General features: G+C 32.8%; 1 protein-coding gene and 1 long non-coding RNA gene across 2 annotated transcripts in view; one reads left to right on the forward strand and one right to left on the reverse strand.

Moving 5' to 3' along the window:
- Nucleotides 1–24,758, forward strand: part of LOC106684012 (phosphatidylcholine translocator ABCB4) — a gene marked incomplete in the record, with an annotated part of 90,604 nt that overhangs the window by 224 nt on the left and 65,622 nt on the right. Inside the window, 1 exon segment of the mRNA XM_067050266.1 lies at nt 3,894–4,011. Within this exon segment, the coding sequence (XP_066906367.1) occupies nt 3,894–4,011 (118 nt within the window).
- LOC136796464 (uncharacterized) lies at nt 14,733–20,133 on the reverse strand. The gene is made up of 3 exons (XR_010844183.1): nt 20,072–20,133; nt 17,997–18,086; nt 14,733–14,987 (listed from the first exon to the last, which is right to left on the reverse strand). It is a non-coding gene; the product is annotated as an uncharacterized lncRNA (long non-coding RNA).

Raw genomic sequence — 24,758 nt, forward strand, 5'->3', positions numbered from 1 at the left:
CTGTGGCCATGCAAGTATTTAAAATAAAGTAATGAAATATAAAAAAAATAAATAAAATGAATATAGATAAATCATTTGTATATGGAAATAAATAAAAATAAAATAATTAATGAAGTGAGAAACAAACCGTATATATAGGAATAAGGAATAAAAAAATAGAAAAAATAAATAGTGCAAAGAAATGAAGAAATGTTATTATTATTAAATTAAAAACTTCAATTTGATAATAATATAACAAGTATTGTATAAACATGTTATTAAGATTTTGTAAATTTATATATTTTTTCTTTATTCAACATTATTTTTCTTACCGTATATATTTATATATAGTTGACCGTAAAAATTGATATATAAGAAGATGGTCAGGGTTGCGGTCAAAAATGAACAAAAATAGTTTACAACTATTTATGTTCCGACGTTTCGCCCCACTTTGCAGGGCTTCATCAGGGCTAAAAAGATACAAAATGATACAATGATAAGAATAAAAATACAAAGATAAGATACGATGATAAGAATAAAAACAAGTAACAATGGCAAGAGTAAAAATTTCTTTATAAAAATATGTAAAATATAAAGTTAAAAAAGTACAGGAGATGCATATAAAACAAAAACAATACGGGGAAAGAAAAATATATATATATATAAAGATAAAATAAACGTCATGAAAAAATAATAAAAATAAAAATAAATAAATAAATAATAATAATGATATAAAATCATAATAAATGAACAAAGAGCAAGTCAGGACAACATACCTGCTCAGAGGAATCAGTTGAACAGAAAGAAACAATGAAGCGGAAGCGTGGAGGAGCTAGGCAGCAAACAGTTTAACGGTTTTATTTCGATTACTTCATTATTACTTATTATACAGTTATCATACTTAATTTGATTTCGATAACTACCTCTGAGCAGGTATGTTGTCCTGACTTGATCTTTGCTCATTTATTATAATTGTATATCATTATTATTATTTATTTATTTATTTTTATTTTTATTATTCTTTCATGACGTTTATTTCATCTTTATATATATATTTTTTTGTTTCACTTTTGACCGCAACCCTGACCATCTTCTTATATATTTTCCTTACCTGTTTCATTAATTACGTATATTTTCTTTCTCTTTGTTTTTTGCCATACTTTTATTATATTATTATCAAATCAAACTATTAATATTTCTTCGTTTCTTCGCATTGTATAACTTTCTATTTTTATTTCCTTAATTATTTTATTTTACTTATATATTTAATTACCTACATATACGTTTTATTTATTACATTAGTCATTCTATATATCCTTTTATTCATTGGTAGTTATCTTGTTTTTTTGGGCCTGATGAAGGCTAGAGATTCTGGCTGAAACATTAGTACTAACAAATACGTTTTTTTAACCGCAACCACAACCATCTTCTCCTGATACATGACTTAGAGTGCACTGAAAATTCTACTGAGTTCGCTTAAAAGATTCTTGATAATGAATTATTAAAATAATATGTAGAATTTTATGTTTTATAATAACATTTAGTTTCGTAATTTAATGCTATATAAACTGCTTTAATACATTATTCAAATCTGGCTGCGGCAGATAATTACTATTCTTTTCAATCTGGGTGCCTACATAAAGTGGGTATTCTTAATTGGGGAGGGGGGTCTTGCGGTTGTTTACGATGTTGAACAAATCACCTCCCTACAGAACCGAGACTCTAAAAACAGTTCTCCCTTACCAAGTACTGAACCTCTGTCCATTAACAGTTTGTAGTAGTAGGGCTTTTTAATGGAATAAGCGGGCGCGTTTGAGTCTTTGTATCCAGTATAAAAAAAAAATCTCCATAGATTGGGTATCCCCCAGCACAATTTTATCAAAAGGACTCCTCAACTAATCGCAACCATGGCCAGGACCTCTTAATCCTAGAAGTACAATCTAGATCTAAAAGGTTCTTGGTTTCCTTAATCAAAACCTACCATCATTTTAGATGTTTATATATATATAAGTACGATGAAACCGGATATAGATCGTAATAACTATTTCCCTATGTAAACAGAGGTTAAAATTGTTAATAGAGAATTAGTAAAGAGAATAAACTATGACTTTCTCTCCTAGTTTTCCTATCTAATATAGAACACTAATTTAGTAATTATACCTTTTTTACATTTCTACATTAACCACTAAAATCTTCCTATCTAGTCACTTACTTGTGTTTAAATTTTAGTTTTAGAGAACTAAAACTACCATTATATGAAAATTAAATGTTTTCTGTATTTAAATGTGGTTTATCTTACCCCTGTCGAACAGATCCGCTACCTTGGACTACATTTGGACAAACGATTAACCTGAAATCCTCACACAAGACTGAAAAGACAGGAAACTGCACGTCGATTTTGACTATTACAGCACTTACTAGACAAACGTTCTAAACTTTCAACATATTACAAAAGACTGATCTACATGACTGTAATAAGGCTAATCTAGACATATGGAGTTGAGCTTAGGGGCTCCACTAAACATTCGAATTCCTCTCGTATTGTTTGTTTGTTTGTTAGTTTTGAAAGGGCGTTTAACAGCCTGGTCATCAACGCCCGTTGGTTGTTGGCTTTGGTAAGGCCTAGTTGTTCCATAGTCATAGCTTTGGTATGATGTACTCATCAGCACCAATTATAATTAAATTTGTGGCAATTATAATTTGTTTAATAATCGTTACGATATTGGAAAGGATGGTGAAAAGCAGATAACTGACTGTTCTAATTTTAAAAATAAGGCAAGATAAATAGATAATTATAATAATTAAAGGCGGGTTATTAAATTAGTCTGATGGATGAATTTAATGACTTTTACAATTACAAATTCGTCGTTTCTCAACGCCATTGGGACATTTGTTGGTAACCCTAACTGGTTCAGAGTTTATGTGTAGTGACGACATTCTTCAAAAATGTGTTTGACGGTCAGATTGCTATTACATTTTGGAGGTGCTTCTCCTGTTATGAGATGGATGTGTGTTAGTCGGGTATGTCCTATTCTGAGTCGGGTGATCACTACTTCTTCACGGCGTCTACTTCGGGTTGATGTAATCCAGGACTTCACATCTTTCCATCCACATCCAATCCACATCACCACCCTCGAAGATCGGTGCCAAAACTTGAGGATTAGAATAAATTCCAATAAATCCCACCAAATCACATTTACCCTTTGTCGTAAGCCTTCGTCATGCCCCACAGTATATTTTAATAATACCCCGCTTATTCCTGTTGAACAGATCCGCTACCTTGGACTACATTTGGACAAACGACTAACCTGGAATCCTCACACCGACTGGAAAGACAGGAAACTGCACGTCGATTTCGACTATGACAGATTAGACAAACGGTCTAAACTTCCACCACATTACAAAAGACTGATCTACATGACTGTAATAAGGCCAATCTGGACATATGGATTTGAGCTTTGGGGCTCCACTAAACCTTCGAATTCCTCTCATAATCAATCCTTACAATCCAAAATCCTTCGTAAAATCCTCAATGCTCCTTTCTTCGTTACAAATAAAATCATACATAAAGACCTTAATGTTCCCTATGTAACCGATCTAGCCCGAACCAGATATCACTCCTTCCATTATAAACTCTCTAACCACTCAAACCCCCTAGATTTTAATCTTGCATCCTCTTCCATTCCTGACAATCCTCCAAGGCGCCTGAAAAGAAGATGGCCAGCTAATGTAAAATGTCATTAGAGTGCTACCAATGGGTAGTTTCTCTACACGCCTGTAACACTCCAATTTAACTTAGATCAGGTTTACTAAATGTATTATAATGTACAGTTGTAAATAGCAATAAATAAATATTTAAAAAAAAAATGTGGTTTAAACTGAACAATTGATAAGCTTTTTCTTTTCTTTTTCAGGGTACCTGCGAAACCCCCGGAAGATGATTCAATAGAACCTCCTTCTTCTCAGACATTGGATGCTACTGACTTATCACCCTTGTCTGAGACCAAAGTGAACAATGACTCCTTTTCTGCAGTAAGTAGAAAATTATAAACTTACAACAACCTTTTTTTACAGGCTATTATAGATAGCATTCTTGAAGACATCTTTGTGCAAAATCTATTGGATGTGATGGTCAGATAATATGATATCAGATATAAAAATGTATCTCTAGACGCTCATTTGTCTGCCAACACTCAAAATAAAGGAAATTTAACTTACTATAAAGTAGTTTATGAGACTTATCTTCTTAGGGATATAAATAAATATAAATTTGGCAAATGAAAATTTGTCCGAACAACTATTTCATGAAAACTACAACTCATAGGAAAATAAACATCATAAACTACTTTATACCCCATTAAACTAGCTTTAATTTGAGTGCTAATAGACATCTGTTCATCACATAATTCCTGAGATAATTTAAACATTTTATGAAATGTTGCTTTTTAAAAAGCTATATCTGGAGAACTATTGTACGTAAACAGGTCTTTTAGCGTATGTTAACAACAAATGTTATTTGTTGGGATTTATTTTTATCTTCCAATTTCGACACTATTCTTCGAGGATTGTGATATGGGGCTAGAGAGTTTGGGATGCAATCAAAGGGTTATTACTAACTGTGAGCACACATGTGTCATCAGCATACGTGGTAAGGATAGTGTTAGGAGCTGTTGGGATGTCAGCTGTATAGACGGTGTAGAGGATGGGACCGAGAATACTACCTTGAGGAACACCAGCGGATTGAAAATATCCCTCTATTCCTATCGAATAGGAACCATTTTTAAAATATAAAATTTTTATTTAGATTAGGTTTATTTAAGTACAATATAAAAAAAAAGGTTTTAAAAAAAAATATTTTGATATAAGAGCAAACTGGTTTTAAAAAATTCAAAAACAAGTATTATAAAATAGTATAAACATAAAATAATATTTTGAGACAGAAAAATTTATAAAAAGAATCAAAATCCAGATATAGAGTAGTATAAGAACATAACAATATTCTTTAAAAAAAAATGCTCAGTCTGAAGAAATCTCTTGAGCACACCTGGTGCAAGTGAACTCCATATGGCTGGGGCATATCGGTCTTTTACACTGGTTGTAATACTTTTTTGTTTAGAACGCCTGAATATAACCCAAAAATTTACACAAAATAGTATTCATAGAGCGAAGTGAAACATGAAAAGACAAATGTTTATTACAAAGACCACCATAACAAGCACTTATAATATCGAAATACAATTCATAGTAAATAATACTTACCTAATGAAGTTCCGGCCTCTTCAAGCCTACGTTTCCCTAGTCCTGCTATGTTTTCCATTAAGGAAAAAACATTTTTATGGATTAAATACACTTATCGCACGTGAAAAAAATCTTCACAACTTGAATATTTTTATAGCAGCTTTAGTCGCGCGTGAGATAATGTCTCACGAGAAGGGTATATTGTCAGGGAAAGAGAACTTGATGCGTACCCAGAGGGCTAGAGTGGTGGAGAGGACGAAGTATAGAAGGAAGGGACTGGAATCTACAGATTCCAGGAAGATGGGAACTACTCTCCCCTCTAGCAGCTTCCAGACCCTTTTGTTCTTTTCAAAGCTTTCCTACATAAAGTTATAGTCAATTTGAGGTGGCTTTAATAAAAAATATGATGATTAAAAAAAATGGTTAGTTATGTAAAGAAATTAATAAATTTAGCCCAAATTATAATGAATTTTTTTTAAAAAGTAATTTTCACCTTTTTTTTATTTATTTATTTTTAAAAAGTAATTTTCACCTTTTTTTTATTTTTTTATATTTATTTTTAATAAATTCACATTATATTTTCTTTTCTGCCCACTTTTGAACGTATTATTTCATCTTTAAAACCTTTTCTTACACATTTGTCGTCCCCCACCTATATTACGTTTCCTCTTCATCTTCCGGTATTTCGTTATTCGGTAATTCGTTGGTTCGTATATATTTTTTTTTTATATAAGTTTCGTATACTCTTTCCCCTTATTTTCTCCACTTTTCTCCATTTTCCTTACCCGCGTTATAAGTTTTATACACTATACTTATAATTTGCCTCTTTATTATCTATTATTGTTACATATATTTTCTTCCTCTCAATTTTCATTTTCTTTTCATATTTAAATTTTAAATTAATAATAACTAATATGTTCATACTTCTTTGGATTATATAACTTTATTTTTATTTCATTTCCTTAAGTATGTTATTGTACCCACTTTTTCAATTACCTATGTATACATTTTATTTCCCGCTCCTCTCATCACTTCATTTTATTAATTCTATTTTGTAAAATTATTCATTTTATGTGAAAAATTATTCTGTTTATACTTTCTTTTTATTTTTTATTTTTCTATACATACTGTGGTTGTTATCTTGTTTTGTTTTTAGCCCTGAAGAAGACTAGAAACTCTAGCCGAAACGTTGGCACATTAAAATAAGTTAATCGTACTTATTTGTGTTATTCATTGACCGCACCCCCAACCATCTTCTCCTCATTCATCATCCACGGTCAACTATCTCTCATAATTATGAATTTTTTTTTAATTTATGGGTTTGATAATAATACATTTTTTTTAGATAATTTATACAAACTATAAAAAAGTTTGTATTTTTACATACAATTGATAAAACAACATACTTTATAGTCACTCTCTTTAACTTTAAGTTTACGTAATAAAAAATTACCTTGCTCCAACGGAAAATATCACTTTAGTTGTACAGTAAGACTCAGCTAGAATAGAATAGATGAGTTTAAAGATGGTGTGGTAAAAAAAAAATAAAATAAATAATAATAATAATTAAGTTATTTAATGTGATCCAACGTATCGCTCTGCTTTGCAGGGCTTCATCAGTGCTAAACAAATTGCAAACAACTAAAGTAATGTAACAAAATATGATAATAGATAAAACGTAATAAAGTAAAGTAAGGTGTGTCTAAATCAATGACAATAAGTGAAAACGGTAATAATAAGTAACAAAAAAGTAGACAAAAAGGAAATATTAAAATACAGTACAGTATAAAATCTCTCTCTATAAAAGGGGTATTCATGATCTTTGGTTTAACATGTTAAAGCGTGTTAAATGGAAAAACTCATGTTAAATCGAAAAAAATTGCCTTCTTTTACCGTGGTAAAACGAAATAACATTTAACATGGCTGAGAGTCTGTTACCAGGTCTGTTAAATGGAGAATGACGTCACACAATAGACCAGTTGAGATCGCCGCCATTTTTGTTGTTGTGACAGCTCAGTTCTTTCGTGTGTTTGTGGTATTCATATCCCTGTTACTAAACCAAAATGGATAATTTTAATGATTTATTTGAGAAAAATGCAGTAAAAAAAACAATGTAATTTCATTCTATCTGAAAATTTGTAAACGCTCGCCAGATAAAAATCTCACTATATGAACCATGTAATTATTCTTAGGAGACATATGTCCCAGAATAAAGATATTTTTTCATTTCATTTCATAAGCTAAACTTTCACACAAATTCCACTTTTCACTCACTCTAGGCATGTTGTAATTAATTACTTAAATCAAAACTGAAGTAAACAATAACATGAAGGTCTGGAAGGAAGGTTATTAACATAAAGGCTTATACAACAAGTTGCTGAGAAAATCCGCTAGGGGCTCTTATGCATTTAACGTTTAACATGACTTCAAATAGGGCTGCTCACAATCTTATAGTTATAACATTTAACATGGTAAAACATTTAACATTTAACACAACATCATGAATACCCCTATAAAAGAGAGCTGTTGAATCTTTGTCCTCTATAGACTTGGTTATTACTTGACCGATTTACGTGGGGCTTTTTGTTATATGTTCCATTTCGCCGTGGGTTAAAGGTTTAAAGATGATAAAATCATTGGATTTTCGAGCAGAAAAAATTTATGAACAGAATTAAACGTAAGGTTCTGAGTAAAGTAGTTCGGTAAATTTTTTTTTTTGAAAAAAGAAAACCATATTTTAAATAAATAATTCAAAACACTATCCAATTATAGTCTCAAAACTTTTATTTCTTTTATACGTCTAACGTTTCGGCCAATTCGGCCATCTTCAGGGACAATCTCAATACCACTATGAAAACATATAATTTAACCACTCTAAAAACTTCATTCAGGCTATTCTGCCCAGGTCAAAACATTTATATCTAATTAGTCAATTATCCATTAAAAACACAGTCAAAATTATTTCTCTGCAAACACTATTAATACACTTTTATCACTGAATGAAGTTTTTAGAGTGGTTAAATTATATGTTTTCATAGTGGTATTGAGATTGTCCCTGAAGATGGCCGAATTGGCCGAAACGTTGGACGTATAAAAGAAATAAAAGTTTTGAGACTATAATTGGATAGTGTTTTGAATTATTTATTAAAAAATTACCAGTCTCAAGAAAATATTAAGATTATAAATAAAAAACCATATTTGTTTTCAGGGTTATCCCAAAGTTCTAAATACCATTTTTGGAAGAAATTAAAAATCATTCATTTTTCACTTCAATTCCATCCGTACATTTTTTTTTTTTTTCCTCCGTCGACTATTTTTCACATAATCGTTAATAACTCCACTCCCTTTCATCCGATTGTCACGTTAAATTTGATGCTTTTTTGAGGGGAAATGTGAGTTTTAAATGGGGGGAAAAATTCTCGCGTTTTATTTTATACCTTCGGCTCTAATTTGTTTAATTAGTCCCGCTTTGTGCCTTTCGGTGCAGTTTTTAGAGCCCTAAAAACTGCCAAGTTTGGTGTAGATGGGTCGAGCAGTATTGAAGTTATTTTAATTTTTTAGATTTTAAAAAAAAAAACGCCGATGATGTAGGGGGAAAATTTAAGACTAAAAAGTTTTATTTTCCGTTTTTTTCGAAAATTCGTATACAGGGGTTTCTCGAAAACGAATATCATCTTTATTTCACTCTTAGAAAATCTTTTACCACACTTTGTGTAGTAACTCCGTTTGAATTTTTTCAATATATTGAAAATTACGAGGCACAGGAAGAGTTCTTCTTTAAAAACTATTTATGATTCCGACTATTACAACATTTACTAGACAAACGGTCCAAACTTCCAATCCATTACAAAAGACTGATCTACATGACTATTATAAGGCCTATTTGGACATACGGAGTTGAGCTATGGGGCTCCACTAAACCATATAATTCCTCTCGAATCCAATCCTTACAGTCCAAAATCCTTCGTAAAATCCTTAATGCTCCTTACTTTGTTACAAATCAAATCATCCATCAGGACCTCAATGTCCCCTATGTTGCCGATTTGGCCAGAATCAGATACCAATCCTTCCATAATAAACTTCCCAACCACCCAAACCAACTCGTTTCTAATCTGGCTTCTCCTTCTCTACCTAATAATCCTCCTAGACGTCTAAAAAGAAGATGGCCTCCAGATCTTCTCCTTCAGAAATGTTTTTGGAGTTCTATCAATAGGTATATTCTCCACATGTTTTTATCATGTAATAATATCACTTACAGCAAATTCACTTGATGTGTATATATGTATACAGTTGTAAATATCAATAAATAAATTATTAACAAAAAAAAAAAAAACTAACTATATTTTAGGTAGTTTATACATGAAAAATAGAATTGCCTCAAATAAGAAAAAAAATCACCAAAATGGGACCAGTATTAACGATGATACAGCAAAGTTAGTCGATAATGAATAATGGATAATAAGATAACTATATTTGTTGCTAAATCTTTTTGTTACTTATTATTATTATCTTTACGTAAACCACTGCAAAGTATGGTGTAGATTCGTTGAGTAATGTTGAAGCTATTAATATATATATATTGATATATATTTTTATTGATTATTTATTGTAATTTACAACTGTACAAAATAATACAATAGGTAAATATGTAGTATGTTTCATATACACTTGAAAATCTTGGGAAGGAACCACCCATTGGTGGTACTTCAAACATTAATTTAAACTAGAAGGCCTCGTGGCCATCTTCTTTTCAGACGCCTCGGAGGATTATCAGGGATTGTTAAGGATGAAATATTAAGAATTAATGGGTTAGGATGGTTAAGGAGTTTGGAATAAAAAGACGCATATCTGTTTTGGGTCAAATCTGCAACGAATGGGATGTTAAGGTCTTTATGAATGAGTTTATTTGTGACGTAATAAGGAGCATCAAGCATTTTACGTAGGATTTTGGATTGTAACGATTGGATGCGGGAAGAATTTGATGGTTTGGTGGAGCCCCAGAGCTCAATTCGATATGTCCAAATCGGTCTGATTATTGTAGTGTATATTAATTTTTTGTAGTGAATGGGAAGTTCAGAGCGTTGGTCAAGTAAGTGTTGTAGCAATCGGAATCTACGAGCAGTTTCTTATCGTTTCAGTCTTGTGTGTGGATTCCAAGTATATCTCTTGTCAAGATGGAGTCCTAAGTATCGAATCTGTTCAACAGGCGTTAGTGGTGTATCTAGAAAGGATACTGTAGGACAGGAGGGAAGAGGTTTACGACGGAGAGTAAAGGTGATCTGGTAGGTAAAAAACTATGATTGCAACTTTATAGCATGTATTGTTTAATTTATGTTACCGAAACATAATAATAAAGTATTTCAAAATGTTTAATTTTAACTAAAAAATATAATGAACTTTAAGAAACTATGGATTACATTCATTAAATATAAGCCTCATATTTCCAGCTTATACCGCTGCTACCAACCAATATACCATTTATTTCAACCTTTCTTTCATGAGATACTTTGAACAAATGTCATCCAATATATAGGATCAATTTATGTCACCAAATCATAATAATAACGTTTATGTGTATGTTTAACTTAACTAAATATATAACAAACTATCAATTGGTTTCATTAAATCTATATACACCCTCAAATATAGTTCTATCAAAATAGCGAAGCATTGCCTAGTAGTATAGTATAAAAATTAGTTCAAAAGCCACAATCTTTCAGAGTTATAATATTTCCTACTTCACATTTCACTTGGAAATCCCACTCTCCGTCGTAAACCTCTGCTCTCCTGTCCTACAGTATCCTTTCTAGATACACCACTAACGCCTGTTGAACAGATTCGATACTTAGATACTTAGGACTCCATCTTGACAAGAGATATACTTGGAATCCACACACAAGACTGAAACGACAAGAAACTGCTCGTAGATTCCGATTGCTACAACACTTACTTGACAAACGCTCTGAACTTCCCATTCACTATGACCAATTAGGACATATGGAATTGAGCTCTGGGGCTCCACCAAACCATCAAATTCTTCCCGCATCCAATCGTTACAATCCAAAATCCTACGTAAAATCCTTGATGCTCCTTATTACATCACAAATAAACTCATTCACAAAGACCTTAACCTCACATTTGTTACAGAATTGGCCCAAAACGTATATGCGTCTTTTCATTCCAAACTCCTTAACCATCCTAACCCATTAATTCTTAATCTTTCATCCTTAACAATCCCTGATAATCCTCCGAGGCGTCTGAAAAGAAGATGGCCACGAGGCCTTCTAGTTTAAATTAATGTTTGAAGTACCACCAATGGGTGGTTCCTTCCCAAGATTTTCAAGTGTATATGAAACATACTACATATTTACCTATTGTGTTATTTTGTACAGTTGTAAATTACAATAAATAAACACTAAAATAAGAAACATTTCACTTGGGATTTGCTGTTATAAGAATAAAACAAGACAATTTATATAAAAATGATAAATAAGAATTACAAAAAGGTATTCGACAATTAATGAAAGCGGAAATAAAAAAAAATAATATAAAAATACAATACACAAAAAAAAAAAAAAAGGTCAAGGAAAAGTAATTCGGTTTTTTCTTAACCTTTACTAAAGGTATTTATTATTTTATTTTCCTGCTTTTTGTGTGTACTACGTGTACACTGAAGATTATCGCTTTTGTACTCATTTTAAATAACCTTATAACAGAAATATCCCGTAGTGTTTGAATAATAAATATATTTTATTCTTATTTCCATCTTTTAGTGTGTATTGTATTTTCTTATCATTTCCGTTTTCATTAATTGTCGAATACCGTTTTGTAATTTGTTTTTTAATCATTTTAGATAAATTTTCTCATATTATACTTACAACAGCAAGTTCCAAGTGAAATGTGAAGTAGGAAATGTTATAATACTGAAGATTGTCGCTTTTGAACTAATTTTTATATTATGTCTTATATATTTTATATTGTACTGTTTTTATAATTCTTTTTTGTCTACTTTTTTATTAGTTATTATTACCGTCTTCATTTATTGTCATTAATTTAGACACGTATTAGTTTACTTTTATTACATTTTATCAATTCTCTTATTTCGTTACATTACCTTAGTTGTTTATATTTTTTTAGCCCCGATGAAGCCTTGCAAAGCAGGGCGAAATGTTGGCTCACATCAAATCGCTTAATTTTTTTTACTAAACCCGAACCATCTTCCTTCTTTATTTTCTTTTATTTATTTTTTCGGTTAGCTTTTCAGATTTTGCAGATCTATGCCCTCCTCCTCTCCCCCCAAACCATTTTATTCTTATAACAGCAAATCCTAAGTGAAATGTGAAGTTAGAGAGTGTGAGTGTTTGAGTAATATATAGATGACATTGGATTTGATAGCCTAAGTCATATACTTAGGATAGGAGACCCAGTTTGTTATAAAGTATATTATCTAATATCATAGTAGAATATGTGCTATATGAAAAGATAAGTATAGGTTCCATAGTAGTATATCCATCATTTTATCCACGTTCCGTAAGACAACTAATAGTAACGTCCGAATTTTTATCTAGTTAAAACCCTTGAATATTCGATGTTTGATACAATGATTGATGTATGGTAGCAATATAGAAATAGTCAAATAAAAGATAAAATCCAATATAGTGTATTAAATTTCCTGCGTAGATTAACTGGTGAAATTCTATTTTGGAACTTTTAAGACGTAACTGAACCGTAGAGTTCAGTACTAAGCAAGAAAAAACAGTATACCATTATGAAAAAAAAATACATACAACTGACCTAATTACTCATTTCAGGCAAATATATTTAAATTCGATACATTCAAAAAATAAACTAAAATATAATCACAGAAAAATATAAGAATCGAGCTATTAACAAAAAATCAAATATAAAAAATTCAATTTAATGTTACTCTAATTTAAAAACACTTAAGACACAATTAGCAATAATGATTTTTTTTTTAAATTATATCTTTATTGAGATTTATAACTGTACATAACAATACATCTAGTAAATTTGATGTAGAATCACAGTGGCATGATAACCCATGTAGAGAAACTACCCATTAGTAGCACTCTGATAACGTTATTACATTAGATGATCTCGTGGCCATCTTCTTTTCAGGACCTCGGAGGATTGTCAGGAATGAAAGAGGGATCCACATGAAAAACTAGTGGGTTTTAGATTGCTCGATTAGACTATGTTAAGTCTCCTCTTATCGTTTTAAGCAAATACTACAAAAGTGCTACAGGAATGTCACTCCCTGGGGGGTCTTAGTGGGGCGGTTCAGGCAAAGAAGGATTGCCTTGTTTATTGATAAGAAAGGTTACCACGGAGGGCGGGAGTGGCGGATTTTGCGCCGTTTTCTGACTTCAAGTGGTTTTTTAATATTGCCCGAGGTAGGTTGAAACTATTGATTATTTATTTTAATATTTTTATTGAAATTTACAACTGTATACTGTATAATAAATTCAATAAATTTAGTCTTAGTTAAATTGGAGTGTTATAGACGAGTAGATAAACTACCCATTGGGGTAGCACTCTAATGACATTTTACATTAGTAGATCTCGTGGCCATCTTCTTTTCAGGCACCTCGGAGGATTTTTGGGAATGGAAGAGGATGCAAGGTTAGAAACTAGGGGGTTTGATTATTAAATATTTTTATAACGTCTCATTGCTTCGTGGTCTTTATGAATTAATTTGATATAACTTTGAATGAAGTTATAATAAATAATGATTACATTATTTTTATATAACTCTATTATAAGTGTATATAACCTGTCAACATTTTTGTTCCCATTTAATGCAACATAATGAAATATTTGTATTTAATGTGTAGACTAGAATTGATTTTAAAAGAAAACTGTGGGAAAAAAAAGTTTTCTTTCTGTTTTATTATATCATGTAAAAATATTTAATTTATATATGTCCGATCACGGATTCATCGGTATGCAGTGTAATGTAGCAACCCGATGTATTTGGGCAGCATGAATGAATAAAGCATTTCTCTCTCTCTTCTGTAGGTTCGGACTAGATCAGTTACATATAGAACATTGAGGTCTTTATGAATGATTTCGTTTGTTACAAAGTAAGGAGCATTGAGGATTTTATGAATGATTTGGATATGAGACGAATTCAAAGGTGTAGTAAAACCCCAAAGCTCAACTCCGTGTGTATAAAGAGACCTTATTATAGTCGTGTAGTTCAGTCTTTTGTAATGGATTGGAAGTTTAGATCGTTTGTCTAGTAAGTGTTGTAATAGTTGGAATCGGATTGCTTTAATCAATCTTTTACAAATTGTTTTAAACCATGAAGGGTTTTTTTTTTTGTTTGTAAAATATTTTGGGGCGAAACAAGTTTAGGAGCCGCTGTTCTGACCAAACTCCACTGAAGCATAGATATACTAGACTGAAGGCTGTTAGATATGAAAGAATATCAACGGGTTAACAAATATTATAGACATAAAACTATTTCTCTGTTTTTATTATATTATCTGTATATAACCTTTCTACATTTTTGTTCCTATTTAATGCAACATAAGTAATAAAAAAGGAAAGCTTTTTCTTGTTTTTTCGTTGTAATTAATAAACTTTCATGGCTGATCCATTCGTTAAATTCACAATACTACTGATCTTGCAGCTCATAGCAGAGGCAGTTACGTCGCTGGGGTAACCGCACGCCGCAGAAGATTAACATTGAACTCATCGCTGAACTGGATGAGGATGAACAAGTATATCGTAGCTGAAGCAATCATCTGCAAAAAGGAAGATCAAGAAGTACATTTACAAACGGTGGATTATAGTGATATGCTTGATAAGTGATCGATTTCTTCTGTGGCAAGAGAATTATAACTATAACTTATTATAAATAAATATGGAGTAATTTAAGTGTATTATAATTATGAGAGATAGTTGACCGTGGATGATGAATGAGGAGAAGATGGTTGGGGGTGCGGTCAATGAAAAACTCAAATAAGTTCGATTAACTTATTTTAATGTGCCAACGTTTCAGCCAAAGTTTCTAGCCTTCTTCAGGGCTAAAATACAGAACAAGATAACAACCACAGTAAGTATAGAAAAATAAAAAAATAAAAAGGAAGTATAAACAGAATAATTTTACAAAATAGAATTAATAAAATGAAGTGATGAGAGAAGCGAGAAATAAAATGTATACATAGGTAATTGAAAAAGTGGGTAAAATAACAAAATTAAGGAAATGAAATAAAAATGAAGTTATATAATGCAAAGAAGTATGAACATATTAGTTATTATTAATTTAAAATTTAAATATGAAAAGAAACTGAAAATTGAGAGGAAGAGAAGTTTAGATTTAGATTTAGCCTGAAGAAGGCTAGAAACTTTGGCTGAAACGTTGGCACATTAAAATAAGTTAATCGAACTTATTTGAGTTTTTCATTGACCGCACCCCAAACCATCTTCTCCTCATTAAATGTATTAGTATTTGGGTCAGAAGACGAAGAAACACGATCAACCAACAAAGTGAACATATACCTGACTTTGCAAGAAGTATAATGGAGTGCTATGTATTGACAATAACAGGTTGAAAAAATGGTTAGATTTCTGAGTATATAATATAACATATACAATAGTATATTAGTTGAGACCGCGTAGCAGGTAAAAAGAGCTGGCTTTCATCTGAGGGTCAAAGGAGCACTTACTCTCTATAAATATTGCTTAGTGCCCGCCCAGATGGCCTTTTTAAACATACACCAGATGTGCTGGGTACGCGGCTAGGCCTTCTTCTGCATTATGACCAGCCGTAACGTTAAGTGGAAAAACAAAAAAAATGTTATGGAGACCCAAAGAAAGCCGCCCTGATGTTTAGAGTGAGTCCTAGTTTCTGCCCCCAAAATTCGGTCAGCCAATACAATGACTGAAAGGAAAGTAGAGGAGAGAATAATAATGCCATCGAGTAAAAGGTGGAGGAATACTTGAGAGGTCCGAAAAAGTTTAAGTCAATCAGAAGGACAGCTCCTCGAAGGCAAGACTGATGAGGAAGAACGAAGAGAGTTTCTAGATGAGGTCATACGAGAAGTATATTCGAGGAGAGCATCACAGCAAACTAAGTCCGATATGTTAATATTTGTAAATATAATCTAATGTGATTACGACTTGATTTTATAGTCTAAGCATCCCCCATATCACCTGATCAGCATAGCTTAGTAAATTGGTGAGAACGACAGCATTGGAAAGGAAATTCAATGGTTAATTATACACAATTATATCTAGCATAACATAGCAAGGGGAACTGTGGTGTCTAGTTCTTGGTTTAAATATAATATATAGGCAGTACATTTCTAAGAATTGTAGTTCGGTTTCCCTTTATATAACGATATCACTATATAATAAAAATAGAAATACGCAAATAAATAATAAACACTGTTTACGAAACTCCCATTCAGCCGCTGAAACACTACGGAGTCTCGAGGTGGATTATTATCTTGATTATTCTGCTTGTCCAGAATGTCGAGGTCTTCTGTTACGTGTCAAGTTTATAAAGTTAAGGTAGTTGACAAGGAAGATGACTAAATAGAATGAGTCTAACGGGTGGCAACCGCTATATCTCAGAGGATGGTAACCATGCCCAACCGGGTACTAGTCCAATAAACACGAGGGAGATATGCAGACCTGGAGGGTAGCCAGCCGCCAGAGTCGTGCAGGAAGGAGACTTGGTCCTGCAGGTTACTACTCCTACAAAGGCGGAGGAGGTATGTGAGCCCGGAGGTTAGAGGTCGAGGAGAGAGATCATATCAAGGGTGAACAAAAAATAATCATTTAGAAATCAGGATCGGCTATAAACCGAAACTATCTAAAGTAAAGCCTGTGGATCTATTTTATTGGATTTATAGGTCTAGTGCATACGGCTGTGACCAAGAAGTGGTCTTATCTTATCTGCTTGAGGTAGTTTCGTGCTATTGTTTATTTATTATTTTATCGAAATTGCTCAGTAGTATATACAAAAGTTAATAATATACACAAATAATGATATTTTCTCATAAAACACAATAATATATAAATTTGAGAGCTTTGGTGAGGCTTGAGGTGCTGCACTCTGGTGGATTGTAGTTGAACTTCTTGTTTCCTCCGCTACAAGAGGATACATCCTACTGCTATGTCATTGTCTAATAGAAACTACTAAGAAAAGCGAACTGGCCTTAAGGACAATTTAGAAGGAGTTGAGAGTTACTACCATCTTCTACTGCTTCCTGCCTCTGTTCGCATTGCACTATTTGAGTTTTTTGTTTTTGTTTTTGTTCACAAATTTCTTGATTAAAGCACGCATTTCTCGAGAACAGCTTAATGGATTTCATTGTTGATGAACCAACTTATAAGAAATCACATTCACTTCATTTTATGTTCAGATCAGTTTTGCGATTAAATGAATGTTTTTTTAGACAATTATATTCATAGAGGAATTTTTTGTTTAGGAATGTTTTGCTATAAGTAAGCCAAGGCAATGTTGGTGTGGACATCCTTCCTTTTGTCCTCACTATTTCTTGTATGTAATTGTGAAGAATCTCGCCCTTCTCCTACACAAGTAACGAAAACCTATACTTAACTATATAATAAACTGGATAATTATTGTTTATATTTTTAAAATATGGCATGTTGTTTAGTTGTTCAAACTAAATTGTGGGATGATTTTTAGAAATGTATAAATATCTTCGTTTCAGATATCACAGCAACTGGTATCAAGTGTGTGAACATAAATATAATCGATAAATAACTTGACTATAACCTACCGAATGCAGCAAAGTGCAGTCCAAGTTAAACCATCCGCAAACAGAGAACTCCACCTCTTTCTGCATTGAAATGTGCAACGCCAGCTTACTCTGTAAGAGATTGACCAAAGCTTCATTATTGATCATTTTTAATGTTTGCACATAACGTTTTTGTTTACCTATTATTTATGTCTAAATTTTTGTAGGCAGGTAAGAATAAGTGAAATAATTTTGGAGAGTGAGGACTCAATATTGTCTAAGCTATTTTGCGTTAAGCGATCCTAAACACAATGGCCTTGATTCTCTGAACTACTAACGAACAATTCATCAGACAGTTTTTTCCCGATTTAGGTTCGATTCCATCAGATGAACGATGGAGAGATGATACAAAATATGAAAGGATAAGGCGCTCCACCCTATAACTGACCTATGCCAATTATACAGCATAATCATTAGTGGGACATCCAGCTTGTAGTGGATAAACAAATGAGCGGGAGAGCTTCACGACTTGACGGAATAAACCCTGCTTCTCTTACATTGAGGAAGAACTCTTACATACTCTACACATTTCCCGACAAGGGCAAGTAGAGGATTGCTCCTGAAACGAATATGAATTATCATCAGCAGTGTCATAGAGCATATGGTGGTAACCAGCGTTAAATCACTGTTCTTAATCCATCCAGGGTAGTTCGAGTTGACCCGTGGCGAGATAACAAAAATGCACTCTTGATAGTGCGGAGAGAGGTAGGAAAGACGTTTATAAATACGTGTTGTTGATCGTACTAGATCATTTGGAAGTGGTTGGTTTCTTCGCACTCTAGCGGTTACCTATAATCTCTCTTAAACAGGTATCTCAGTAACCGAAAAGAAAGATAGAAAGCTCTCCACATGGTTCGCTCCTGGGCCCAGCCCAGTCGAAGTGTATGTGGTTAGTTTCTGGGGTGGGGGGAGGATGAGATAGTTAGACGATATGCAGTTCCGTGGCACGGCCTGTGTAGACGACCTGGCCGTTGCCGAGGGCGATGATATCAGAGCCAGACTGAAGTCTCAAAAGTGCACAAGTGTCAATGCGTAGTTGAGTGAGGAGGAAATTGAATTTTGCCTCACCCAAGAACCAGGTCATGCTTATAAGAGTATCCAATAAATTTTAGAACTATCAAATTTTATTTGGATTAAATTTTATATATTCTAATAGTTGACAGTAGAATAATAATTCGACATCAGCCTTCACCTAGGGGGACGACCAAGAACCCTGTTTGCATTAGCGATGGCAGACCGGACGGATGCTGAATGCTGCAGTCGTCGGAGTGGTCCTGATGCAATAGATAAGGTGCAACCTTATCACTGGGCTGCAGCAAGGCTACATATCAACCTTATTCCAAGGGCCGCCTGTAGCTCAGTGACACAGTCTTACCAAATTGATGTCTATTGACGGTGCGGGTTCACATCTTGCCTGGGGTGTTGACTTTTTTCATTGAATGGCGGTCCCACAAATTGAAAGACTTTGACCCCCAACCATGATTAGGCAGTATAGGACTCCAATGGGAGTCTTGGTCAAAAATATCTTGTTTCAAAAATTATTGTGTTGTTAAAGTCCCTAATAAGTTGTAAAAATTTACTTATTGACAGCAGTGACATTCATGGACCACGTGCCTGACAATTCAAATTTCTTTATTTGGTAGGGAATACCTCCATTCACTAACCCAGCCATGATGATGGCCCACTTAGTGGATCGAAATGTTGGCCATAAAGAAATAGTTAAAAAGGATTTTTTTTTTTTTTTACCACATTCTCATTTAAATAGGTCAATCTTCTAGGCACACTAAAACTACATAAAATTGCAATCTCTTTGGCTCAACAAATAATTGTAATGAGATATCCACAATAACAATTACAGTGGTTGATCAAGCAATTGCAATAGCAAATTACAATTATAAGTTATTTTAATTAATTTTTGCTCAACATTGGTACAGATCATTTTACATATATTTATAACATAGTATTATTGAGGTCATGGTCAACATGGTCTTGAACCTACTAAGGTAGATATTTCAGAAAAGGACGAGTATTCTATAAAAGACGAGTTTCATACTCACGTTATCTGTGATTTTGTTGGTCTTGTCGTGAAGCATAAGTTGATAGAGCTGTGCGTTGAATTCATTGTACTGAAAAAAATTATCTTAGGTTATGAACTAATATGGCATATCAACTTATTTGTAATTAGATAAGAAATATCAAACGAGAGACCCTGGAAATGAAGCAACGAATGCAGAGCTCTATTTTATATCTGTTATTAAATCTACGGAAGGAAGAAGTTGAGAGTAAAATGGGTGGGGGAGTTTCCCCCTCCCCTCATTCTCTGTTTAAAAATCTGGCTATAATACCCTTATCACTACTTGAAACGACTTCTTCAAAATATTTTCAGAAAATCATGAAACCACTGCGATGATTAATGAGTCCTCAATTTGAGCATTACTCAAGTCCGTAACTGAGATAGTTGAAGGACTCAACGAACAGACGAAAACTCAAGATATAGATGAGGTAACAGGTCCTGTTGCGCACCCACCCTTAACCTAAAACAATATGTTTACTTCCTTTACTGACCATTAGGGGGATTGGAATAAGATGTACCATATAATCAGGTATCATAAGAGTAGCAGACCCTGTGGGACTACAGCCCTATAGACTCGACTGAGGACTACTAATGAGCCTCATCATCAGACAGCAGACTGAATCCACTTTCCAGGCGTATCCATTTCCCCATTCAACACTTACAACGTATTTTAAGCAGTAAAAGATATTCCAACCATTATTGTTACCTACACCATATATATCAATCCCTACACATCCATTGTGATTAGAAGGAAAAAATTACGTTATTAGCTATAAAAAACAAAAAAGAATCATCAGAACATTGTACATTGTAGTAAATTACATATATTTCCAATAGTTCACTATATTATCTGATACACTCAGATATCCTTCAATTTAAGTCCTCAGTACATTGCTGCATTTCCCGCTCACGGCCTTCAGACTTATATGTAACTGCCCATCGAACCGCAGCCTTTGGTAGATCTTTCCTTATCCGTTCCTCTTTCCTATGGAATTCTATTCCCTCCTTTATTCGTAGTTCTAACACCCTTCCAATCTTTAAATCCCGTATCTTCGACTACCTTCTGTCCACCCAATTCGGGAAGAATAACAATTGAAAGTTTCAAAAAAGCTTTAAATATTTTCTGTATTAAGTCTTAGATCTTCGTTTATAATTGTAAATATGTACACTAGCAGAAATTATATCTTTTCATTTATTACTTTTTAGTTTAATTGTATTTGATTTTTTATCTTGTTTTTCTTTTTATTTATTATTAGAAGTCATCTTATGTTTTCTGATATGACAAGTCGTTTCATTTTATTTATTTTATATATTCTGTTAATTATGGTTGTTTAATTGTATATTTTTAAATTAACTATATTATTTTATTTTATGATATCTTGTAATTTCATCTCTATTTTGTAATTTACTCTAAGGCTAATTTTGACGCCTGTAAATTATTCAAAAAGGGATCAGTCCCAGAATAATTAAAGATTATTATTACTATTACTTCTACTGTTTTTGATTTAATGAGCTGGTTCTTGGCTCTAATCTTCCTATTCTATATTTCGGTCCAAGGCATTATTTCCTAACTGACAGTGCTCGAGACACATCCCTTAACATTGCTGGAATCCCGTTCAATTTCTACTTACTCCGTCTCAGAAGTTCATCTTACATCTTATGATCTTTCTTCTCATGAGTATGCTCTTTTTGGTTACTTGTGAAGTCGCCTGCCGGCTAGTACCAATTTAATAACAGAACCTCAACATTTAGATTAATTAACGCAACAATTATTTTTCAGAATGAATATCTGATACAGTGTATCTAAGATGAGTTAACACCCCATTCTTCTATCCATTATAGTACAAGAGCCCTAGAGGAGAAAAAAGGCAGTTATCTCATCCCAATTTTTAATTACTTTAATGAAAACCATGTATAATTACTAGTCAAAATTGATGAGTCTGCCAAGTATAGGTAGGAGGAATAAAAAATGGCTGCTGTTTCAAAGCGATAAAAAAAAAACTAATAATATAGAAAACCTAAGAAAACGTCATTTAAAGAAGAGCAAATTTGCTAAAATATGAGCCCTAATAGAGCTATTTACGTTAAATAATTTTCGAGGTATACGTTTTTAAAAAGCAACATTTCATAAAAATGTTGTGTGGAACGTACTGAAAGATCAGTAGTTAGAGAATTTATTTTGAAAAACCTATATCTCAAAAACCATTTGACGTACAGATGTCTATTAGCACTCAAATTAAAGCTAGTTTAATGAACTATAAAGTATTTTATGATATTTATAGTCGTAGGAGTAATAGTTTACATGAAATTTGCTAAAATAATTTATTTATAGTTGTTCGGACAAATTTTCATTTGCCAAATTTATATTCATATGTGAATATCATGTAAACTACTATCCCTACGAAGACAAGTGTCATAAGCTACTTTAAAGTAAGTTAAATTCCCTTTATTTTGAGTGTTGGCAGACATATGTGCGTCTTATGGGTCTAGAGATATATTTTTTAAAAAATCCAACACTTTTTTAGCAATACCAAACTATAAATTAACATTTTGTGAGTTTATTTTGTCAAATATCATAGGAACGACTACTCTTACAAAGATAAACATAATTAACTATTTTGTAGTAAATTTAACTAGCTTTAATTTAATTCCTAGCAGACATCTGTAGATCCAATGGTTTCTGAAATGAAGTTTTTCATAAATCAATCTTATTGTCCGAACAACTTTAAATCAATTTATTTTAGCAAATATCATGACAACTACTATTTCTACGATGGTAAAGGTCATAACCTCATTTATAGTTCATTAAACTAGCTTTAATTTGAGTGCTAATAGGTATCTGTACGTCTCATAGTTCCTGAGATATGGATTTCTCAATATAAATTAACTAACTACTAATCTTTCAGTAGATTATTAAGAAATTTTGCTTTTTAAAAAGCTATATCTCGAGAACTATTGGACGTAAATAGCTCCTTTTGGGATAATATTTCAGCAAATTTACTCTTATTTAAATAATGATCTCTTATATTTTCTAGTGTTGTTGGTAGTTTTTAAGATATAGAGCTCCGAATGAAAAATTTTTAAGTTTTTGAAACAGCCGCCATTTTTTATTTCCCCTACCTATACTTGGCAGACTCATCAGATTCGACCAGTAATTTACATAGTTTTCATTAAAATAATCAAAAATTGGGGTGATATAACTGCCTTTTTTTCTTCCCTGCTCTTGTACTACTAGCTCTGTTCCAAGAACCATTTCTGACTGTCCGGAACAGTACGGAGCATGCGTAGTACGTGTTTTCCCTCCCATATCCTGTACTGCGCATGGTCCATACAATAGAGGGAAAACTATTCACGCTCAAACCTTTAATTTTTTAATTTCATGAAAACAGAGGCCGAGAGTGGCCCAATTGGTGTTTCCTCTGTCATGAAAAGCCATTAATTATTGCATTAATCATAAGTTAATCCCATTCTAAAAACAAATATTCTAAAAAAAAAATAATATATTAAAATTAAGAAAATAGTTGCACTAACTACTTCACAACAAATTCAAACATAAAAAGAGATTGCTGTTTTCAGAGCACAATGATTATCAAATCGCAAAATTGACTTTTTTGGCGATACTGCGTTCTTAAATAGGAATTCAGAGCAGCGTTGTCAATATATTTGCCTACAAAGTAAAACAAGAATCAATAAGAAAAAAGTATTCGTAACTCGTCCAAGAACGGGGGGGGGGGAGCGTTCCAAGTACCTACCCAATCCTGAACTGGTTCAGCGTTACTAAATTCCGGACTACATCGTAGTTTGTTCCCGGTAGGAGGGTTATGGAGTGGAGGAGAGAAAGAGCTAGAGTGGGTGGAGAGGAGAGGGTGCACGAGTTCCCTCCATACAGCCAAACTCATCTTAGATGCACTATACCATACACAATAGATTATCAATTATAAATAATAAACAGCAAACTAATCTACACTTAGAATATAATTATAATAATAAAGGTCTGGCGAACCCTATGGTCCGATACCCTATTGCTCTCAACTTAAATCCTCCCATCTATGTTTCTGTCTTACCCGTCGGTAAGACTGTGTATGTTTCAACCTTACGCGCCCATCTTATACGCCGCTGAATTATATTTAAAACTTATAATATAAACCAACAGCCAGTAATGAAAGCAAAAAGAAAATATAAACCTTGTATTTAGCTTGTACTGCAGAATGAGCTAAACGCCACACGAAGAAAACTTGGAGAATTAACATCATGGCGTCTCCTACTATGTGCGTGTTTCGCCATCCATTATTCAATGTGACATGGAAATATACATAATAAAGATGAAGCGACATACACGCATAACAGTTCACAATGACGATGAACAATATTTTCGAATAAATAGTGTTGATCTTACTCGAAGTAGTAACCACCTGATCTAAAGCATCAACAAGCCTTTCTAAACTTGCTAACCTCTTGAAGGGATTCGATTGTATTCGTTTAAGAAACTTTGAGCTTGTGTGAAACAATTCGCTAACAGTATCGACAAAAGAATTGAACTGCGAGCAAACTAAAGTTTTAAAAATGATGTCAATAATGACCCCTGCTGTAATACCAACATTTTTCCCCGTGTTACCCGAAATATAGAAAGTAGTCCCACATAAAAGAGGAATAATGAAATTTTCGAACAA

Source organism: Halyomorpha halys, unplaced genomic scaffold (genome assembly GCF_000696795.3).
Source record: "Halyomorpha halys isolate HHAL.00 unplaced genomic scaffold, Hhal_1.1 Scaffold534.1, whole genome shotgun sequence".
In the NCBI taxonomy this organism is placed as follows: Eukaryota; Metazoa; Arthropoda; class Insecta; order Hemiptera; family Pentatomidae; genus Halyomorpha; species Halyomorpha halys.